The sequence below is a fragment of the Megascapheus bottae genome, chromosome 15, assembly GCF_031878675.1.
Source record: "Megascapheus bottae isolate mThoBot1 chromosome 15, mThoBot2.hap1, whole genome shotgun sequence".
Lineage (NCBI taxonomy): Eukaryota > Metazoa > Chordata > Mammalia > Rodentia > Geomyidae > Megascapheus > Megascapheus bottae.
The window spans coordinates 25,254,935-25,279,029 of NC_143523.1; the positions used below are offsets into that span (position 1 = coordinate 25,254,935).

The 24,095-nt window shown below is 39.3% G+C and overlaps 1 protein-coding gene across 1 annotated transcript in view; it reads left to right on the plus strand.

Annotated features, from left to right (window-relative positions):
• Nucleotides 1-17,059, plus strand: part of Tm9sf3 (transmembrane 9 superfamily member 3) — a 48,399-nt gene extending 31,340 nt beyond the window's left edge. Inside the window, exons 10-15 of the mRNA XM_090346160.1 lie at nt 4,230-4,369; nt 6,453-6,521; nt 10,575-10,721; nt 11,405-11,488; nt 11,587-11,663; nt 15,680-17,059. Coding sequence (XP_090202286.1) covers nt 4,230-4,369; nt 6,453-6,521; nt 10,575-10,721; nt 11,405-11,488; nt 11,587-11,663; nt 15,680-15,747 — 585 coding nt within the window. The 3' untranslated portion in view covers nt 15,748-17,059. The remainder of the gene's footprint in view (nt 1-4,229; nt 4,370-6,452; nt 6,522-10,574; nt 10,722-11,404; nt 11,489-11,586; nt 11,664-15,679) is intronic.
• Nucleotides 17,060-24,095: the final 7,036 nt, after the last annotated feature.

Sequence of the window (24,095 nt, forward strand, 5' to 3'; positions counted from 1 at the left end):
GTTTTAGCCAGTCCTTAATCCTAGAAAGTTAGATGATGAGAAAAATATTATTGTTGGGATACATGAAATTTTGGCTAAAATTTAAAGGCATTGAACTCCCTTTTTGCCTAAATCTGTGAGTGGATAATGAGAAGCTGACTATATGTAAGGCAAAAGAAAGCACACTATAGCTTTTTATCAGAAATGGCAGAAACTGGTGAATATACTGTAGAGAGAATAATGGTGTAGTAAGAAACGTGTTTTGAAGTGAAGTGAATGCAGTGGTAGGAAGAAGCTGTCTCCATTTTTTTTATTAGCATGCTATTTTTAGAATTTCAGGCATTGTAGAACTTCATTAAGCATTATATTAATAATACATATTGGTACAAGTATTAAAAATCCTTTTAAATTTTAGAAATGTTCACAGACTTTGAAATATATTTAAATATATTAAAAGTAGAACAGAGATATAGTAGAACTTTACATTGTTAACTCACAAACTCCCAACTCTTCATTTATTTTTTTGCCAGAAACAGAATTTTAGATCCAAACTAGCCTTTAGTCTTGAAGTGCACTGTGCACTGTTGTGTACTTATGTATACATATACAAGTACATCCAAGTTGCATGTAAGACACTGAATAGCTTGAGCAAGGTCATGTAGGCAGTAAGTGATAGAATTGCAACTACAGTGTACGTCTTTTTCTGAGTCTTAGTCTTACTTAGTCTCTTTTACACAGGAGTGTAAAATGGTTTCAGAGAATTTTCAGGTATCTAATTGGTTTGCAATTCCAATTTTTTGGATATATTGAATAGACTTTCACTGAATTGTCAGTACTTTTTAGTTTAGGAATTAGGAACCTTTTGAAGTATGTTAAATAGCTATGCTGTATCTTAAGGCCAGTTTTAGATTTGGAGAGGTATCTTTTCTTTTTTTTAGGGGGGGTTTTGGGCAAATCCTAGGGCTTGAACTCAGGGCCTGAGCACTATCCTTGGGCTTTCTCAAGCTAGCACTTTATCACTTGAACCATAGCACCACTTCCAGCTTTTTCTGTTAATGTGGTACCAAGGAATCAAACCCAGGGCTTCATACATGCTAGGCAATCCCTCTACCACTAGGCTATGCTCCCAGCCTGAAATATACCTTTTTTCAAAAAAATTAATTTTTTTATTGTTGTTATCAAGGTGATGCAGAGAAGTTACATAAGTTAGTTACATTTCTTTCTGTTACCTCTTCAATATCACCCCTTCCCTTGCTTTCTCCCAGTTTTTCCCTCCCATTCCTACCCATGAGTTGTATAGTTCATTTTCAGCATAATGTGTACTGAGTATCACTACTGTATTTGTTTGGAAAGGGATCTTGACCATAATTAGATATATACCATAGGCTTTTTTTTTTTTTTTTTGGCCAGTCCTGGGCTTGAGCTTAGGGCCTGAGCACTGTCCTTGGACTTTCTCAAGGCTAGAGCTCTACCACTTGAGCCTCAGCACCACTTCCAACTTTTTCTATATATGTGGTAGCAAGGAATCGAACCCGGGTCTTCGTGCATGCTAGGCAAGCACTTTAACCACTAGGCCAAGTTCCTGGCCCCACCATAGGCTTTTGAAATCAGATTTCACAAATGTTCAGGGAGATGTTTTATCATGACTCACATCTTGGGCCATAACTGGAAAAGTAACTTGAAAATTGGAGATTCTCAGAAATGAAATTCATGTAATCACAAATTACAATAATGAGGAACAATTAGAGACCGGGTTTACTGTATAGATACTTGTTGGTGATAGAGACTATAAAGCAGGGTCAGGCAGTATGACTTAGGTAATCTCAGTTACTCTGTAGGCAGATCAAGAGGATCACAGTTTGAGGTCAACCTAGAGTAGAAGTTAGGCCCTGTTTCAACAAGTCAGGTGTCGGGGTACATATCTGTACTTCTAGATATGTAGCAGGTATAGGTTTGAGGATCATCATCTGAGGTCAGCCTGGGCAAAAATACCAAGACTCGAGGGTAGAAAATGGGGACAAAAACATGAGAGGGAGTATCAGTGTGTGAAAAGTAATGCACCTTCTATTTGAAGAATATAACTGTAACCCTCTATACATTACAATTTAAAAAAAATATCAAGACCCTACCCCCCAAAGTATACTAAAACGGACTAGAGGCATGGCTTATGTAGTGCAGTAGTTTCATAGCAGGTGCAAATCCCTGAGGTCAACAACAACAACCCCCCACCCCGAAACCTCAAAATTACAAAGTAGTGTGTAAAAGGTGGCTGGAAGGATACAGAATACTCAAAGTTATGTAACTTAAACCAACAGTAAAGGTATATAAAAATAGTGCTAAGGGGGCCGGAAGTTTGGCCTAGTGGTAGAGTGCTTGCCTAGCATGCACGAAGACAAGAATTAGATATTGATAAAGCACAAAATGAATGACAAGAGTATTGACTATCTGGGGCCAGTATGGATTCATTAAAGGGAAATTGTTTCATTTCCCTTTTTGGTAAGTTTTAATAGACTAGAAGAACAAAAGGGTATAAATAAAGTAGCAAATTTAAGGAAATGTGGTTGAACTAGTAGTTCAGCAGATACATATTAACTAAATACAAAGTTAAAGTATTTGGACATTACCTGTATTATATAACATTTGTGCTTTTTAGGGACATATGGTAGATATTCTTATCTCTAACCTATTGAAATGATTATTAATAATTCAGAGACATACTGATTTTCTAATTAAGTTGACAAAAGGATATGAGACCAGGGAGCAAATTAGTTGTGGAAGACAGAAGACTGTACATCAAAAAAAAAAAAAGGTCTCATCTGGCTGAAATTATGTGCGAGATCTAAAAAGATTAATTATAAGGGTAGATGATGATACATTTTTTGCAGCATGCTTTGTAGTTTACAGAACATTTACATTCCCATTATCTCATCTATTTTAGAAGAATTCAAAGGGAAGCAGAACCAGTGTTGTGGGTCAGGATTTCTTAGAGTAAAACTCTTAAGACTTTTGCATAATAATTGACTCAAAATTACTTTTTAAAAATTTTATTTATTTAGTTATTTTGCCAGTCCTGGGGCATGAACTCAGGGCCTGAGCACTGTCCTTGGGTTTTAGGTTTTCTCAAGGCTCGTGCTCTATCACTTGAGCCACAGCACCATTTCCAGCTTTATGAATGTGGTACTGAGGAATTGAACCCTGGTCTTCCTGCATGCTAAGCAAGCACTCTATTCCTAGGCCTAACTCCCAGTCCTCAGAATTACATTTTGTTTATTTTGGTGGTGCTGGTTGTGGGTAAAGAGCAGGTTTTTGATCATAGGTGCTTTTTGTTGTATTATTTACATTTTTCATTTTCTTTTTTTCAAAAAAGTTTTACTGAAATCAGTTCTTTTCAAAACTGTTTTTGCTTTTTCTTAATATTCTTTGTATTTTTTTTTTTTTTTTTTTTTTTTGCAGTCCTGGGCTGCAAAGATGGTGCCAGTCTTTGCTCCCTTTAATAAGATAAATCTGTCTTTTTTTTTTTTTCCAGTCCTGGGCTTGAGCTCAGGGCCTGAGCACTGTCCTTGGACTTTCTTAAGGCTAGAGCTCTACCACTTGAGCCTCAGCACCACTTCCGGCTTTTTGCTATGTATGTGGTACTGAGGAATCGAACCCAGGTCTTTGTGCATGCTAGGCAAGCACTTTAACCACTAGGCCAAACTCCTGGCCCCCTTTTTTTTTTTTTTTTTGCCAGTCCTGGAGCTTGAACTCAGAGTCTTGGCACCATCCTTGGATACTTTTTACTCAAGGCTTTTTACTCTGCCACTTGAGCCACAGCACCACTTCCAACTTTTTCTTAGTATGTGGTACCGAGAGTTAGCCTAGCTCTCTTATCACTAGGCTACGCTCCCAGCCCTTAATATTCTTGTTTTTTTTGGGGGGGGGAGTCATGGGGCTTGAACTCGCCTGGGTGCTGTCCCTGGGCTCTTCAGCTACCACCCCACCCTTGAGCCAAGCTCCACTTCCCATTTTCTAGAGGTTAATTGGAGATAAGAGTCTCAGGTCCAGTGCCCAGGCTGGCTTTGAACCTTGATCCTCAGAGCTCAACCTCCTGAGTAGCTAGGATTGCAGGTGTGAGCCACCACATCTGGCTCTAGTGTTTTACACAATTTTTAAGCATTTTCTTTTGTGATCAAATTGTGTTGGCATTTTAGGCGTCTTTTTTTTTTAATATTACTGTTCTGTGGATAATCATACACATTTTCAATTTACAGGTGGCTGTTTGTTGCATTTGCTTTTTTGTTATTCTTCCTTTAAATCTTGTTGGTACAATTCTTGGCCGAAATCTGTCAGGCCAGCCCAACTTCCCTTGTCGAGTCAATGCTGTGCCTCGTCCTATACCAGAGAAAAAATGGTAAGGAGAATACTACATCTTACATGATTGCTTCTCACAATAAAGAAATTTTTAAAGCATATATAGCTTTAGAATTTGCATGTATTTATGAGACTGGGCTGGCCACAAACCATGATCCTCATGGGTCTGTACCATCCAAGTAGCTAGGATTACAATAAGCATGAGCCACCACATCTAACACCTAGGCTTGTTGTTTTTTTAATTACATGAGAATCAAACTTTTAATTATATATCAGATCTGGCTTTCATTGAATATGCTATCTCACACAGATCACTTTCAGTTTCTGTAGGTCTTGGCTAACTATAGAAGGGAACTAGACCAGAGTTCCTTTTTTTTTTTTTTCATAGCTTTGAATTCCTTAGATTGTCTTCTTAGTTTTCCACTTAACTCATCTGAAAGATACTTTGCTATTTTCCTGTGCTTGGCAGTGGGAATGCATAGATTTTTAGCTTGTGCTTGCTGACATTTTAGTGTCTAGTAAAGTATTCTATAGGTACCTAGAAAGTACTGCATTGTGTACTAAGTGCTGCAAAGGGTGTTCACTAGGCAGTGGGGCCATCTCTCCCGTGGAGACTCAGGAGGCTTTAAAGAACATATCAGCCAGTATTTCTGGGAAAAGGGTATTTTTCAGAAGGCAGTACAAGTGGGGAATTACTGTTATCAATAACTGTTGAGTAAATGAGTGAAGTTTGAATTTTGGGTTTTTTTGTTGTTGTTTTTTGCCAGTCCTGAGGCTTGAATTCAGGGTCCAGGCACTCACTGTCCGTGAACTTTCTTTTTTTTTTTTTTTTTGCCAGTCCTGGGCTTGAGCTCAGGGCCTGAGCACTGTCCTTGGAATTTTCTCAAGGCTAGAGCTCTACCACTTGAGCCTCAGCACCATTTCCGGCTTTTTTCTATGTATGTGGTACCGAGGACTCGAACCCGGGTCTTCATGCATGCTGGGCAAGCACTTTAACAACTAGGCCAAACTCCCGGCCCCTCCGTGAACTTTCTTAAGGTTAGCACTCTACCACTTGAGCCACAGCACCACTTCTGGTTTTTGTGTATATGGTACAAGGAATCGAACCCACGGTTTTGTACATGCCAGGCAAGCACTACCACTAGGCCACATGTCTGGGCCCTGAATTTTATTTCTTATTCTTTCTTTGGTTTTATTATAAATCATAATGCTACCTTAACTATTTAATTCACTGGAAAAGGAAGTACATTGTGAACAAAGAAATAGGGAAAACCCACAGTTTATGAAAAGTTACTTCAGACTCTTAATTTCTTCTCTTTGGCTTTCTGAAAGTAAATGCTTATGGAGTTCATTGACATTATAGAGAAGTGTCACAGTAAAAATAAATGGATTTTTTTTCACATTTTACCTGATCTATTTTATTTCAGAAGGAGTTTGTATTTACTTGTACTTATGTACAAGTGCTTCACATTTGTGTTTAAAATGCACAGGCCTCCCTTAATTCTCTTGTTCCTGCTTAAATTAGCTGTTATTTTACAGTACAAAAAGTACTAAAAAAATCGCAGTCCTAAATACCTATAACACCCACAATCCCAGTAATTAGTTTACAATATTTACTCCATATTTACATGAGTGCAATGATACTAAATTATACATATTAACAAACAAAGCTTGAATCCAAACAAATGAACAAAAACTGTAAATAGCTATAAAACAGAAACATATCCAGAATCAGAATTATTTCAACGCAACAAGCTTCACTAGTGTTCAGAATGTTATTGTGCACAGATCTAGTTATGAGAGTCAATTCTATTATTGCCTTTGGAAGGGACAGTGCCGGGTTCCTCTGTGCTGAATCCAGGGTCTCCCTGCAGGCTGGGTGTGAGCTCCCACTGTTCTGCTTGACCAGCCAGGACTGAGGTCTCCATCCAGAAGCTCTGTGTGTGTGTGTGTGTGTGTGTGTGTGTGTGTGTGTGTGTGTGTGTGTGTGTGTGTGTGTGTGTGTGTGTGTAGATATAGTTGCAGACCATACAGAAGTTCCTTCAGTTGATTTTTGTCCTTAGGACTTACATATAATATAAAAATCATATTGGAAGCTTACTGTTAATTTTAATATTTTCCAGGTTTATGGAGCCTGCAGTTATTGTTTGCCTGGGAGGAATTTTACCTTTTGGCTCAATCTTTATTGAAATGTAAGTTTCTATAGTATATTTATATTTTGAGGTATTTGATTATAATTAAGAAAAGTTGTTATTGTAGACATGGAATTATTAAGGTAACATACATTACTATAACAAATTTCTTCAGGCAGCTGACTTTATGGAGTGATAATTTTTATAGGTTTAAAGCCCAAGATTAGGCAGTTGTATTTGTTTGGTCCCTGGTAAGGATGATAAATCATAATGGAAACATCTGAGGGTGGGAATGGTAAAGAAGTCAGAAAGAAGGGTGAGCATCTCACAATTCCTTCCAAAGGCATTCCACAATATCCTAAGAACCTCTTACATGGCTCTGCCTCCTCATGGTTCCCCCACTTCCCAGCCATGCTATCCTTGGATTCTTAGTCTACAGAACATCCTCAAGAGATATTCATATAACCTTGAAACCACAGCAGCATCTAACAGTTAATCCCTTCCAGAAAAGGGTCTGTATACTTTTTTTTTTTTTTTTTTTTGTCAGTCCTGGGCCTGAGCTCAGGGCCTGAGCACTGTCCTTGGACTTTCTCAAGGCTAGAGCTCTACCACTTGAGCCTCAGCACCACTCCGGCTTTTTTGTATGTATGTGGCACTGAGGAATCGAACCTAGGCCTTTGTGCATGCTGGGCAAGCACTCTACCACTAGGCCAAACTCCCAGCCAAGGGTCTGGATACTTTTAAGTTAGATTTTAAACTTCTTTCACCTTACAGATCCAAGAAATCAAAGCATGCACATTACAGAATGGTAGACTAGCCTCTGATCCACATGTATAACTTAAACTATTTTTATTGTATATTTTGAATTTATCTGAGATCCTAGGAAGAAGATTGTTATGGGGTCAAGGGGAGGGGATTCCACATCCCACCAGAGTCCACCACACAGAGACAGTCTCATATAAAAATGTTTATTCGGGAAGTAGATGGTGAATTGACCAGCCAAGGACACAGTGCAGACTTGGGAGCTGACACTGTGACCCCGAACAGCTCTCACTTAAGGGCAAAAACCATGCAGTCAAGCCTGGCCAGATATAGGTGGCTGATGTGATTATTAAATACCCAGAGGGACCATGTACTCAGCTCCAGCCACATGCAGGTAGTCAATAGGGTTACAGCCTAGTGTTTGAATTTACCTATTCTTTAGTTGGTGTTGGCTGGTGAATTGGGCAAGTCTCCACACAAAGCAGCCCCCCCCCACCACCAAGCGGATATCCCACCTCATGGGGGGTGGGGATAAGGTTGCCCCTCCCTAGAAGGACAAAGATGGCTGGGCTGCTTTACCATTGTTGACCTTCCACAGTGGGAAAGGGAGCTCTTAGCGCATTCAAGATGGTGCCAGTCTTTGCTCCCTTTAATAAGATAAATCTGTCTTTTTTTTTTTTTCCAGTCCTGGGCTTGGGCTCAGGGCTTGGACACTGTCCCTGGATTTTCTCAAGGCTAGGGCTCTACCACTTGAGCCACAGCACCACTTCTGGCTTTTTGCTACGTATGTGGTACCGAGGAATCAAACCCGAGTCTTCATGCATGCTAGGCAAGCACTTTACCAGTAGGCCAAACTCCCAGGCCCTTAATTTTTTTTCTTTCCCCCCTGGAGTGATACTGGTAACCAAACCCAGGGTCTTGTGTGTTCTAGGCAAGCACTCCATATTCTGGTCTTTGTTTGCTGTTTTGTTTTCTCCCACCTTTGGTAGCATTGGGGTTTAAAATCACAGCTTCTCTCTTGCTAGGCTAGTGCTCTAGTACTTGAGCCATATCCCTTATCCTTTTTATTAGTTATTACAAGGATGTAGTTTGAACTTTCCTTGCCTGCCTGGCTTGGTCTCCCACCATTATCCTTTAGATCTCAGTTAATCAGGATTACAGTTCTGAGCTGCTGATGCCTGGCCAGGCTTTGGATTTTTGAGACAGGTTGTTGTTAAACAGCTCAAGTTGGTCTTGAACCTGAAATCTTTCTGATTCTGTCTGTATGGAGTGCTGGGTTTATAGGCATGTGTCACCATCGTACCAGCGATTTTCTTTTGTTGAGAGGGTTCTGTGGTATACTTCTGGGTGCCCTCACACTTGAAATCTTCTAGCCTCTGCCTCAGCTGTGTACCATTTCACCAATTTCCATGATATTTTTTGTCCTAAGGGTATGTGTGTGTGAGTGTGTGTGTGTGTATGTGCATGTGTGCATGTGCATGCATGCGTGCATGTGCATTTATGTGTGCATTCACACATGCGTGTGCATGCACTGATTCTGGAGCTTGAACTCGAGGCCTGGGCACAGTGCTTGTGCTTTAGTGTTCAGTGTTTAGCATTCTACCACTTGAGCCTCAGCTCCACTTCTGGGGTTTTGGTGGTTAATTGGAGATTAAAGTCTCATGGACTTTTCTACCCAGGCTGGCTTAGTCTCTTGAGTAGTTAGAATTTCAGGTGTGAGCCACTGGTAACAGGCTGTAAGTGATCCTTTTAGTCTGTCATTTGCTCCTGGCACTTTTTTGCTGTAAAGTCTCCCCCCTCCCCACCCCGGGCACTGTCCCTGAGCTCTTCAGCTCAAGGCTAGCACTCTACTACTTAAAGCATAGTACCACTTCTAGTTTTCTGGTGGTTAATTGGAGATAAGAGTCTCACAGACTTTTGTGCCTTCCCTGGCTTTGAACCATAATCCTCAGATCTCAATCTCCTGAGTAGCTGGGAGGCACTGGCACCCGGCAAGTCTTCTCATTTTTATTTTTATTTTTTTATTTTATTTATTTATTTATTTATTTATTTATTTATTTATTTATTTATTTATTTATTTATTTATTTTGCCAGTCCTGGGCTTGAGCTCAGGGCCTGAGCACTGTCCTTGGACTTTCTCAAGGCTAGAGCTCTACCACTTGAGCCTCAGCACCACTTCTGGCTTTTTTCTATGTATGTGGTACCGAGGAATCGAACCCGGGTCTTCATGCATGCTAGGCAAGCACTTTAACCACTAGGGCAAACTCCCGGCCCAGTCTTCTCATTTTTAACAAGATGAGATCCTCGGGTCCATAATATGTCCAAGAGTGACCTTTATAAGATAGGCTTAGTTCATGCCTTCTCTGGTTTTCTCACTGTCTTCCCCCACTACCCTGCCCAGTCAAAGTCAGGGGATGTACCTCTTCTGTACCTGTGATAGCACCTGTAGCAGTGTGTCGTGATTATCCTCTTAATAGAATTTACCCACTGGTCAGAAATCTCCTTGAGGGTACAGAGTAGGTCTTTAGTTTACTACTGTCCTCTCTGGCAGGAAGGCTGGTTTGGGGTGGGAGTTGGGGTAGGCAGACAGGCGCTATAAATGCTTGCCAAATATATGAATGATAAATAAGTGAGGTAGCAAACATTGGAAAGAAGAGATTGAAGGTCTTGTTCTGACTTAATGCTGAATAGAGAATTCTATTACCACCTTCCCTTGCTGTCCTCTGAAGACAGTGTAAATCATTCTTAGGCTTTGCTTTCTAATTTTCTTATATATTACTCTGTCTACTTACGCTTTTCTATATAACAGAACAATTTACTAAATATAAAATAATACATTGATCAAATAGTGTATAGACATGAAGGAATTGACTTTTGCAAATGGAGGTTTTCAACTACTTTCACTAGTTTTTCTTTCACAATTGAGTATTTTTAGTTTTCTTAGATCTGAATGTCTTCCTGAATTTTTTTTTTTTGGGGGGGTGGGTCATGGGACTTGAACTCACCTGGGTGCTGTCCCTGAGCCCTTCAGCTCAAGGCTACCACACTACCCTTGAACCAAGCCCCACTTCCCATTTTCTAGAGATTAATTAGAGATAAGAGTCTCAGGTCCTTTTGTGCCTGGACTGGCTTTGAACCTTCATCCTCAGATCTCAGCCTCCTGAGTAGCTAGGATTATAGGCATGAGCCACCTGGCTAAGAAAATACTTTGAGGATTTAGCATATGAGATAAGGGTTAGGGAAACAATCACTTCAGTGAGATAAATGTAAGAGATGAGGTGAAGTGAGTCTCAGCAAGAATGGAGTGATGTTTGAGATGAAGATTAAGGCCATATCTTTATCACATGTTAGGTATTTCATCTTCACCTCTTTCTGGGCATACAAGATCTACTATGTCTATGGCTTTATGATGTTGGTGCTGGTCATCCTGTGCATTGTGACTGTCTGCGTGACCATCGTTTGCACGTACTTCTTGCTAAATGCAGAGGACTACAGGTGGTAAGTACCTATGTTAAGACTGTGTAGGAAGTTCCACAAGCAGAGAAAAACATCTGAATAAAAATTTTACTACTTAAGGAATTGTATGAGACTGGAACAAATCAAGTTTAAGTGAGGTAAGACAAGCTCAGAGAAACAGTGCGTGTCTTTCTGATATGTAGATATTAATCTACAGGGCACTGGGATATGATAAATTATACAGGATTCTAGATACAGCAAAACGAAAAAGCAGTACTCTTAGGTGAGAAACACAAAGTGCACAATGCCTAAGTGCCTCTTCATGGTTTTATAAAATAGTATACATAAAGAAATGAACTCCATGATAGGGAAACAGGAACACCCCTCTCCTTCCCCGCCCTCCCCCCTTTTTTTGGTTGGCTATAAGGCTTGAACTATGGACCTGGGCTCTGTACCTGAGCCCTTCAGCTGAAGGCTAGCACTCTACCACCAGAGCCACAGTGCCACTTCCAATTTTCTGGTGGTTAATTGGAGATAAGAGTCTCATGAACTTTTGTGCCCAGGCTAGCTTTGAACCATGATCCTCAGATCTCAGCTTCCTAAGTAGGAAGGGTTATAGGTGTGAGCCACCACGCCTGGCTAATACATAGAATTTTAAAGAATGTTTTTGTAAATTTCTGTTCTACAACTTTTAATGCCATTCATTTATTACCCCTTCCTCCCAGGCAATGGACAAGTTTTCTCTCTGCTGCATCAACTGCGATCTATGTTTACATGTATTCCTTTTACTACTATTTTTTCAAAACAAAGTAAGTGGAGACATTTTCTCATCACCTTATTTAAGAAATTAAATCTGTCCTTTTGTAAAATTTAAATATATACTACGTACCTTTTTATTTCATTGCAGGATGTATGGCTTATTTCAGACATCATTTTACTTTGGATATATGGCCGTATTTAGCACAGCCTTGGGGATAATGTGTGGTAAGTTCTGAAATTCTTATAGCACCATGAGTAAATCATTTGAGTGTCTCAGAATCATTAAAATACAGTAACTAGAAATTTAAAAATTCTGTAGTTTCCTTTATCAAGAATAACAAAGTAAGTGAAGAGTCTGCTTTTTGACCTTATGACTTTCTCATAAAACCTGATTTATCTCTTTATTGATTACTCTTTTTTTTTTTTTTTTTTTTGTGAGTCCTGGGGTTTGAACTTAGGGCTGGAGTACTGTCCTTGGGCTTTCTCAAGCTACAGCCTACAACTTGAGCCACAGCAGCACTTCTGGCACCAAGGAATTGAATCCAGATCTTGGTGCATGCTAGGCAAGCACTCTACCACTAGGCCAAACTCCTGGCCCCTGGTTATTCTTTTTTTTTTTTTTTTTTTGCCAATCCTGGGGCTTGAGCTCAGTGCCTGAGCACTGTCCTTGAATTTTCTCAAGGCTAGAGCTCTACCATTTGAGCCTCAGCACCACTTCTGGTTTTTTTCTATATATGTGGTACTGAGGAATTGAACCTGGGTCTTCATGCATGCTAGGCAAAGCACTCTACCACTAGGCTAAAATCCTGGCCCCCCTGGTCATTCATTAATTCTACTAATTCTGTGTAACACAGGATCCCATACCACATTTCCTCATTTTGAGCATTAGAATTTTGATTTTACTGTTTGGTTTTGTGATGAGGTCTCACTACATTGCTCAGGCTGGTTTTAAGCTCCTAGTCTCAAGTGAATCTTCTGCTTTAGCTCCCAAGAATCTGTGCTTCAAAGATGTGTGTCTGAGAATTGGTTTTTTGTTTTTTTGTTTTGGCCAGACCTGGGTTTGAGCTCAGGGCCTGAGCACTGTCCTTGGACTTTCTCAAGGCTAGAGCTCTACCACTTGAGCCACAGCACCACTTTCAGCTTTTTTCTATGTATGTGGTGCTGAGGAATCAAACCCAGGTCTTTGCGCACGCTAGGCAAGCACTCTACCCACTAGGCCAAACTCCTGGCCCCAGAATTGGTATTTTTAAAGCTTGCGTTTATTGGAAAAGAGTGTCTTGCAGGCAGTTTAAGGTATTGCCTAAATGATTGCTATTTGGAATCTAAGACTGTTGATGAAAACTTAGTGTCTGGAGAGCAGAACAGTTCATTGTGTGAGTGTGCACTTGGGCATCCGAACACTGACTTTTAATTTCTACCAACCATTTGCATGCTCTGTCCTGAGCACTGTGAGATGAACATAGTGTTGCTATTAGATAGGCTTTTCACAGTCTTTCATCAAAACGAAGAGGTAAGAGTTGATACTATCTGGCAGAGTCCTTAGCACATGTGGAATAGCTAGATAATAAAGAAGTTTTGGAAGCAGCATGGTAAATAGAAAGGGCACATGGACTTGAGAGACCATGTGTGGCCTATCACTTGTGGTGATGTTTAGTTGTAGATGTCAGCCTAGCCTCTCCAAGTCTCATTCTCATCGTGAAGTAGGCATGTCATCCAGAGTGATTGCCATGTAAGGCATCAGATGTTGTGCTTAGACAGCTCTTAAGTGGGAAGACGGAGCCAGTTACATGAGAGACTATATAGGGCACAGAAAGAATCAAGTCCTGGGTGTGAATCCTCTTAACCCCACATTAAATAATCACTAAACGAAATCCTTTTTCACACATTTTCTCATGGGCAAAATTGGTGTACAGCCAGCCTTACAGGGTCAGCAGAGGACTCGAAGTTGGCAAAGGGCTCAGAAAACACTAGGGTCGCTGGCATGACAGGGCTTCCTCTGCGCTATGGTATGTCTGTTTCTGCAATTTCAGCCTTGCTATGCTCTGAGTTAAAGCTGCACAGCATTTTCATGACTTTGAAGCCCATGAAAGGCAGAGGTCTTATAAGCAAAACACAGAAGTAACTTATTATTTTTCTCGTTCACTGTTTCATCTATGAGACTAAGTTAACCTCATAGGAATGATGAAAGCTTACAGTCTGATCACTGTGGAAACATTGCTGAAGAATGGTGAATTCAGAAGCTTTTCTGTTTTTTGGTTATTTGCCATTGGCTTTTTTTTTTTCTTTCTCATCTCTGTACTTCCATCTGTAGATATAAAGGATGGGCAACAGAGTAGGGAAAATAGGATAGATTCAAAGCTGGGCTCTTGTTTGATAATTGTGCTACCAGGATTACTTTGTTTCTCCATTGAAGGAAGAACAGTGCATGTGAGTGATCCTGAACACATGCACAAACAAAATGAGGTTGGCGCAAAAGTGGCCACACAAAGTAAAGGGAAAGATTTCTCTATATTTTACTCATACCCAATTGCTCTCTGGATTAATTACATCACTTAACTTTGAGGAGAAGAGGAAGACTGAAAGTTGGAACTAGCTGTATCATGTTGAAGTGTCTTATCTTCAGGCCGTTTGATGATTCTTTAATGGTTTTGTCCATTCTTCAGAATGTTGCTCAGTGGATTCTTTACCTATCTGGGACCTTTATTTTGCCATCCTCCAGTCAGTGACTGACTATGCAGGAGACTTTTGAGATGTTTTGTTTTGATTTTGCTTTTGTTGATTGTGGGACTTGAACTCTGGGCCTGGCCACTGTCCAGCTGGCTTTGAACCACCATCCTCAGATCTCAGTCTCCTGAGTAGCTGTCACACCTGGCAGAATTTTGGGTTTTTTGACCAGTACAGGCAAAAAGGTCCTGTCCCCCCATTAACTGACTCTTAACTTACTTTTAAGGTTTTACAAATATTGGCCTAGGTGGCAAATTCCTAAGTGGAGAACTTTTTTTTGGGGCGGGGGGCAGTCCTGGGGTTTGACCTCAGGGCCTGAGAGCTGTCCTTGGGTTTTCTCAAGATTAGAGCTCTACCACTTGAGCCTCAAGCACCCTTTCCAGCTCTTTTCTATGTATGTGATACTGAGGAATCGAACCTAGGTTTTCATGCATGCTAGGCGCAAGCACTCTACCACTAGGCCAAACTCCAGGCCCCAAAGTAGAGAACTTTCTGACAATTTAGTGACTGTCTTTTTCTAAAAAGCCCTCATATTCATTATAAAGAATGATCCAGTTGCGTCATTTGTGCAACACATTTATTGAGTACCTTTTCTTGTGTCAGGTGCTCTTTTAAACATGGAAGGTAAATAGTTAACAGAATAGATAACTGTCCTCACTTTTAGGAGTTTTGAGCTCCATTTGAGATTCATTCAAAACTAGTATTTCTTTTCACTGTTTACCTCTTAGTCCATCCCTTCTAAAATGTCATCCTTTCTGCTAAGTATACAGCTTTTTTTCTCTGTAGAATAAAAAGACACAAGAAGGTGGCTCTTCTAGAGAGCTGCAGAGGCCATTGGCCATGCTTATTTGTTCTTCTCAGAAGCACTGCTCACTTTCGCCTACCCTTGGTGTTGCAGAAACATACTAGTAGTACATAAGTGACCTCAAATAGTACATTCTCAGGTCAAATAAGGTAAGTTTTGGGCCGGGTGCTTGCCTAGCATGCACAAAGACCCGGGTTCGATTCATTGGTACCACATACTTAGAAAAAGCCAGAAGTGGTGCTGAGGCTCAAGTGGTAGAGTTCTAGCCTTGAGAAAAATCCAAGGACCGTGCTCAGGCCCTGAGCTTAAGCCCAGGACTGGCAAAAAAAAATTAAAATAAATAAATAAGGTAAGTTTTTTTTTTCATTTAACAATATTTTGTCATGATCAAGTTATTCTTTTATAAAAGGTGTATTTTAAGTTATTGACTATTGTGATTTAATTCTTTACAATATCTTAGGCATTCTTGGTATATGACTGTAACAGATGCTTTGTGAAAGCAAATGATAGAATTTTAATTTATTCACAGCAAATACTAATCTAATATTATCCTGTGGGCAGGGTAGGGGGGTAACTTTCCAAAGCAGAGGACATTATAAATCTTGACTACTGTTCCATATGTATTTGTATTAAAATTTAAATTTTATTTTAAGGCGGTATACAGAGGGGTTACATTAATTTCTTATCAATACATTTTATTTTATCTTTGCAGGAGCAATTGGTTACATGGGAACAAGTGCCTTTGTCCGAAAAATCTATACTAATGTGAAAATTGACTAGAGATACAAAAAAACCCTGGAACTTTGGATCAATTTCTTTTTCATAGTGGTGGAACTTGCACAACAAAAAAAGAAAGCGCAAGAAGAAATTTGGGCTTAACACTGGGTACACTGTGGGTCTCTCTTTCATGGATGGCTAAAAGTAACATCTATTTCCATTGATCCTAGGTTCTTACTGACTGCTTTCTCCAACTGTTCACAGCAAATGCTTGGATTTTATGCAGTAGGCATTACTACAGTACATGGCTAATCCTCCCAAAAACTAGCTCATTAAAGATGAAATAGACCAGCTCTCTTCAATGAAGAGGACAAATAGTTTATTTAAGGCATTTGTTCTAATATAAATAAACAAGAGGGAAACTTGGATGCTAAAAGTACATGAATAGAAATCTTCCTGGCACTTAGTGTTTCTATGTTCTTGAAAAATGATGTTCCAGAAAGATTACCTTTTCTTTTATTTTTACTGCCATTGTTGACATAATAATGGGACATTTTTATATATTGAATCTGGGTTCTTTTTTGATCTGTTATTGGTTGTCCATGCCCTACGCCCTGTACCCCAACATAACTCCATCCTTTTTTTTAAAAAAGGAGAAAAAAAAAAGAATTTAGCCAAGTTAAATTCTGCATGTAATATATCTGCTGTCATCTTAGACCAACTTTCCATTTATTTATCTTAAAATTATCCAATTACATCATAATTCCATCCAAAGATACAGTCTGAAGATAGATGTGTATTCTCTATATGCAATTTACTGTACAGTTAGAAAGCAAAGTGTTAAATGGAGAAGGTACTTGTTTTTATTAAACATTTTGAGATTTAGATAAACTACATTTTAACTGAGTATCTAAAGTGATTATCCCCTCATCCCCCCAGTTAGTCTCATATTATTTGGGGGGGAGGGTTGAATGAAGGCTTTACATGAGAAATTATTAAAAACAAGGGGGGTGGGTAATAAATGTATATAACATTAAATAATGTAATGTAGGTGTAGATTCCCAACAGCATTTGGATGTACAGACTGACTAGGGAGTACTTTTTTTTTCTGATGATGATTGGTGTAGAAATGTGTGAATTTGGGTGGCTTTTTACATCTTGCCTACCATTGCATGAAACATTGGGGTTTCTTCAAAATGTGTGTGTCATACTTATTTTGGGTGGGGGTGTTATATTCTGTTTCTTTTCTGAGACTCATACAGGAGCTAAATTTGTAATTTAGAAACATTTAATTTTGTTAATCCTGTCTAGGACATTTAAGCAACATCTAAAGCATTACTGCTTTAGGATGTTCAAATAAAATTTCCTGACCAAATTGTTTTGTGAAAATAGATGTGTTTCCAATTTGAAGATAACTGTCCAAAAGGCACTGTTACAGAATCTCACTTTTTTTTTAAGACTATAAAATGTGCTTTTGAACACCAAGGACCCATATACTATTGTCCCCTAGCTTGCCTACATCCAAATTATCCAGACTGTGATAGTGAGAAGCCCTGGAGAAAATTGTGGCACCAAGTCTGAACAGGCTGGTGTGCTGTGTGACTGGTGCAGGCACAGGTGGTTAGCTCTTTTATTTGGTGAATAAATAGAGGCTGCTGTTCTCTAAAAAAATAATTTTCACTTTGTATTTTTCTGGAACTGGCCATAATGTGAGATTTCTCTTAAAACCATTGTGTTTCTGGTTTAATAGTTTGCTCTGCAAATGACCACTTAAACGAATACTATACATTGGTGTTTTTAGAAAAACATCACCATTACTGAACCTTAGTGTGTGCATTTAAGCCTTATGAAGGGTGAAATTTGATTTCAGACCACTTCGATATGGCTAGAATGAGCAAACAGAAATTTGATCAGAAACTGTAGATATATACGTCAAGTCAGAATGTTACTTAAATGGTTCTTCTGTTTTCTTACCTACATTTACAACTAAAACTATCTTAGTTGCTTATCATGTAACTTTTTAACATGTAAAGGACTTTTTAACAGGAAAACACATTAGTCTGTTTGATGGAATATAAATTGGAACTGCCGGAGTTTTTTTGTTTTGTTTTACCAAAATGGTAGTTTTTCATGCTATGGATCCTGCAGGTAAGATAAAGGATTTTTAAAGAATATCTTACTTCTTTTCAGGTGAACCAATCCTTTCTATTAAGTTGAGCTCTTCTTTGACGGTCTTTGGAATCTGGTGAAAAATAATTTTTTAATACTTAAATACATTAAGGGTGTTACAATTAATATAAGTCACCTTGAAAAGTCCTTTGCAAAAGTCATCGTTGTCACACCTGTAATTCTGGCTATGTGGGAAGTAGAGATAGGACAATCATGATTTGAAGCCAGCCTGAACAAGAAAATGAGAAAGATTCTAACTCTTCAGAATGATCCATATATGGTATACACACTTGTAGTCCTAGCTACTTAGGACACATAGGAAAGATTGCAGAAACATAAAACCCTATAACGCAAAAAAAAAGAAATGTCTAAGATTATGCCAGGCCAGGTGCAAGCCCTGAGTTCAAGCTTTGATACCCACCTCGTTGTGGCTTCATAGACTAGATAAATGTGTTTTGAAGAAATAGAATTCACAAATGATTTAGCTTCCTAGCTAGCTCTCAATAGAATTAGTAAAGCAGAATATTATTGAAGATGCTGTAATTCTGTATGTCTTTCACTTGCTAACATTTGCTCAACTCATCATTTGACATTTTGAACAGTATCCAAAACAAAGGGTAAACCAAAACTGGTGGGCTCATGCTGTATCATAGTTTCTCCGGAAACTGAGAACTGAGAATTTTGGTTCAAAGCTAGCACAGACAGAAAGTTTGTGAGGCTCTTCCTTACCTTCAATTAGCCAGTAAAAAGCCAGAAGTGGAGATGTGCCTCCACTAGCCTTGAGCACAAAAGCCCAAGGACAATGCCCAGGCCCTGAGTTCAAACCCCAGGACTAGTACCCAAAGATAAAACCTTTAGGGGAAACTTTCTCTGTTCTTACTGCATTTTGTAAAATTTAACAGATTAGAAATTGACATTATACATATCTTCTGATATCAAGAGTAAGATAAAGTAGGAAGGTAATGGCTAGAGGAAAGAAAAATATAGTATATAGTATTGGGCTCCTAGATTATACTGGGTTTGCCCATACATCAAGCCTAATACTCTTTAGAATTTATTATCTTGTGGTGATATCTGAACCTAGTGAACTATTTGCTTGGGTATTTTCCACTGATAGTGGGCAGACTCTTTATAAAGATGGTTGCTGCAAACTCTAGTTCTTCCAAAAGCCACTTTATTTAGGGTTTATCCACAAATTGTACTCATTTTGATAACAGCTTTTGTTTCTCAAATGTTTACTAACCACCTATGCCAAATGTCTTGCAAATAAATGTTATTTTTCAACTTCCTGAATTTTTACAAATGTAAAAAGGAGAAGATGTATTAATGTAATTTGTTCAGGATAAGCTACAGACTGAAGGGCTTCTGTATATGAATTCTAGGGAGAAAAGCCTATCTGTAAAAACCTATATACTGTAGTTCATCTGGGTTTTAAGTTTAGATCTCAAGGGTGTTTTACTGCATCATTCTGTTGATTTATTGGAACATTAATAAATAGGAACAGTGTTTTATAAACATACAACTATCTTTAAAAATTCTAGTTAATGAAGCTTTATGTTAGTAATCACAGTGTTGAAATCTTGAGAGTTCTAGAAAATGTTCGTGACTGAGTAAAGAAATAGCATAGTTTGCCAAGGTATAACAGAAGGATATTTTTATGTCAATGCAGAAACTTCAAAAAGTTTTATTTCGCTACAAGGAATGACTAGTTTTCTTCTGAGCGTTTTCTAAAAGGTATCTCATTGGACAGTCTTACCAGCACTATAGATACTAATATGTAAAGACAAAATCAAGTTTCTTCTTTCATTGTTATGAAGTGGAGACAAATGGTGTGAGAGCTGCTTATAATGAAATATTGGTGGACTAGCTGTTTTGACCAGCAAAGTGGTATATGTTTATAGTTATAAATGTTGTAATAGCTTAAGGCAAGGAAGAAAAAACAGTTCTATTTGAAGGACAGCAGAACATCTTTAGGAAAGCAGTCCAACATGGGCTTTCCACCTTGTTAAACTTGAACCTATAAACCCCACAGAACATGGACAGTCTGAACAGAGTTGGAAGGAAACAATGATTGCCCAGTGATCACTTCCATTTTGTATACATCCTTGGTTTGTGTAGGCGTATTCCACCTGGCTAGAAATTTAGTGATAATGTATCAAATACAATTGAGGTTCTAATCTAGTCTGTTAATTTATCTGAAGCTGGATTTTTAAAAATAATAAAAAGTTAAATGTATTTCCCTTGAATGCTTTCTTTCTTTACCTTCAAGAGAAGCAAATATAAGGGATAACCTATCCTAATAGCACTCTATAGTAAATAAAATGTGGGGGTGAAGGGGGTGTCAGTGTCACCAAGGGCCACATAGTAATTTAGGTATTGCATGATGGGAGCAAATACAAAGTAGCCATAGTATATAATAGGAAAACTATACAGAAACAGCCACAAATGAACTTAAATTCTCTCCCCCAAGTTTATATTTTGAAGGGAAAAAAATAAGTTACAGTTGCTAAAATGTACAGTGAATAAGGTTTGTCTTTTAAATGTTTTAAATTACCATTCTTTTGCCTCTTCATCATACACAAATCTTCAAATTCTACACACAGATCCCACCACCCTTGTGCCCGGGATTCTCATTAAGAATACATGCATTAGGTGCTGGGAATTTGGCCTAGTGGTAGAGTGCTTGCCTAGCATGCACAAAGACCCAGGTCCGATTCCTTGGTACCACATACATAGAAAAAAACTGGAAATGATGCAGGAGGGGCTAACCTTGAGGAAAGCCCAAGGACACGGTGCTCAGACGCTGAGTTCAAGCCCCACGACTGGCCAAAAAAAAAAAAAAGTTTTTTTCTTTTAAAGCATACATGCATTTGTTTAGTACTTACTACTGTTTTCAGAGTTGTTTCATACATGTGCCCTCATAGCCCTCCTTTGTAGTTAGTAACAGATAAGAAACTAGGCTTTTGGGGGGTGGGGGAGGGAGTCATGGGACTTGAACAGCGTCTGAGCGCTGTCCCTGAGCCCCTGAGCTCTTCAGCTCAAAACTTCTGCCCTACCCTTGAGCCAAGCCCCACTTCCCATTTTCTAGGGGTTAATTGGGGATGAGTCTCAAGTCCTTTTGTAGCTAGGTTGGCTTTGAACCTTTATCCTCAGAGCTCAGCCTCCGGAGTAGCTAGAATTAGAGGCGTGAGCCACCGTGCCCAACTAGTAGGCTTATGTTTTTATCCCAGAAGTAATCATGATTTAGGGCCAGTTCTCTTGTTGGGTATAACTGGAACTTGGAGGTATCACCTCTAGCCCAGAGAGCAGGTGTTATATGGGAAGTCACACTGTCGATGTAAAGATCAGTATACAGATGGATGGACTTAGAATACTCCACTTGAAGCAGTGGTTAGTTTCACTTTGATTTTCATGTTCATTCTTAATGGTTTTTTAAGACCTTTACCAGCTTCCTTGGTTCTTTTCTCCCCCTGACATTTTAGCTAGTTACCCAGCGTCTATATTTGGCAATTAGTATTTGCCTGCTGGTTTTAAATTAGTGTGAATTAGGATTACTTCTGATCTCTGATGAACACTTTGATTAGAAAAGTAAGGATAGAAGGAAGTCCACGCAGCAGCTTATTCATTTTGAAGTGAGAATTATTAAACTAAATCTGCAATATGACAGTAAAGAATGAAATAGGGCTGGGTACGGTGGCTCATGCCTATAATCCTAGCTACTCAGGAGGCTGAGATCTGAGGATCAAGGTTCCGAGCCAGCCGGGGCACAAAAGAACCTCAGACTCATCTCCAATTAACTTCTAGAACACGGGAAGTGGGGCTTGGCTCTAGGGTAGGCCTTGAGCTGAAGAGCTCAGGGACAGTGCCGAGGCTAAGTTCAAGTCCCATGATCCACACACAAAATTATTTTTTTAAATAATGAAATAGGCTACGCTTGTACATATGAAGTCAATCTTAAGTGTACGTGAGTATTTAGAATCAGTTTCGTTTTCATTTGCAAAATTTAGTGTTATGAATCTCAAATTTTAAAAAATGGAGACAGTTGTAGGGAGATAAGTGGCTAGTGTCAATTTGTCATAGTAGCTCAGTCTTATTTTTGTGCCAATCCTGGGGCTTGAATTCAGAGCCTGAGTGCTGTCCTTGAGCTTTTATGCTCAAGGCTAGTACTCTACCACTTAAGCTACAGTTCCAGTTCCAGGTTTTCAATGGATAATTGAAGATACATATTTCTTGGACTTTCCTGCCTGGTCTGTTGTCAAACTGTGATCCTCTTATCTCAGACTTCTGAGTAGCTAGGATTACAGTCATGAGCCACTGGTGCCTTGTCAGCTTAGTGTTAAGTGACCAAGAAAGGGAAAGGGTAGGTCTGACTAGAAACAAGTGATTCCAAGTTGAGGGATTGTAGGGCTACTGAAGTAGCTGAGTCAGGGCAGACCTGAACTGGTAGTATAGCAGTTCTTACAACTAGATGCTGTATGAGGATGTAGGTCTGTACCTGTTAGTGTGCCAGGCAGAGACATGGAGGTGTGAGGCAGCAGAGCTAAAGGATAGGTGCCAGTGCTTAAAGCAAGAGTGGTATAGGAAAAAGGCAGACTTGATGGTAGTGGGGTCCTGGTACTCCACCTAGAAGAGCTAAGAGAAGTGTGTTGCAGATTCAAAAGGTGTGAGGCAGCTGCTGAAAATTGTAACATCTTGAAGTATAGTTTCACTAGTCAACAATGGAAGAAAAGAATGAGTTGGTAGAGAATGCACTGTCTTCTGAAGGTTATGTTCCCACTCCTGGAGATTTTTATGGTAGTTGGTGGGAAGAGAAAGTGGCCAGGATAGGGTAAAGGAGAATAAAAACTTGCTAGCCCTGAAGGGGTCTAAAAGCTGCTGCAGAAAAACCTGTTGACTTGAGTGGAGAAGCACCCGAGACAGGGTACAAGCACTGACTCAAGACTGAGAATTGACTTGCAAGATTTCCAGAGGACTAGAGTTCTTGGGGAAAAAAAACCATCCGAATTAAGAAGGTGTAATTGTTGAACAGCTTTGGTCTTTAGCCTGTTATTCTAAATGTACCTCCAGTTTTCCCCCCCATGGGATTTAAAATCTTTTTTTTTTCGTTTTTTAATTTTTATTAATTTATTAACATTGATTTACATTTGGATGTATTTAACAAGTATTCAAGAAGGGAATCGATACAATCACTGGCACTTAGATTTTAGAACATAATTAAAATTAGGCTGAGGATTTGTATGCAGATATATATTAATCTATGTAATAACGCATTATGCCTAGAGAGTCATAGATTTTTATGCGTATGTAGTTGTGTTTATATTTCCAATACCATGTCCATATCATTGGGTACGCAAATATTGAGTCCTCGCTCTTGTACTGTTTTGTTTTTTTTTTCAACAAAACTATTTGATTCCAGGTTAGAATCTAAAAATGAGGAGTTAAATTAGGAGCTGTAGCTGATGAGAAAAATACTGAACATCTCTGTTAGTATTCCTAATCATCATAACAATCCAAATGCTTTGTTGCTGCCTATTGATTGCCAAAGCAGCATCTAAACAGCCCCTTGACAAAGCTGCTTGCTCACCCAGAGGCACCAATCTTCAAATTTTGGACAAACAGTATAGATGAAATAGCCTGGCAGCTACCCACCAGGTGGGGATTGGAAGGTAATAAAGCTCACAACCTCAGTGCATGCACAAAGTGGCTTCTAATGGCTGTTTTTCAGAGGAATTCCTCGATAGTGAAGCCAGTTGGCTGTTTGCGTACCACCATCTGGACACCCAAAAGTGTCACAGTAGTTTGTTAGGCTGTTTAGATGTTGACTTTGTGGACTTGTCTACTGACAGGTTGTGACCTTCACAGGGGTAAACACAGGGAACTATGGCGTTGGGTTTGACTCCTTCTAGCTTTCAGGCAGAAATGCCATTTAACCTCCTTCCATACCTATTGCCTGTTTAGTGGCCACTTGGCCTTCCCTGCCATTTGGTGGGATCCACTCACCCTAGTCCCCTCCTCCTGCCTGCCAGCGCCCAGCCAGGTCTTGCCCAATCTTGGTTTTGTCCTATATATGTCCATTAGGAGATAACTTGGATAGCAGGAGGCAGGGTCAGCACTGCATTTCTTTGTAAGAACCAGGACTAAGTACTCAGTAGCACCCTTTCCTGGTTTGAAGGCATTCTTTTCCTAGTTAATAACGACAGGTGACCATAATGTCATGGCCAACACAAAGACCAGCTGTGGGG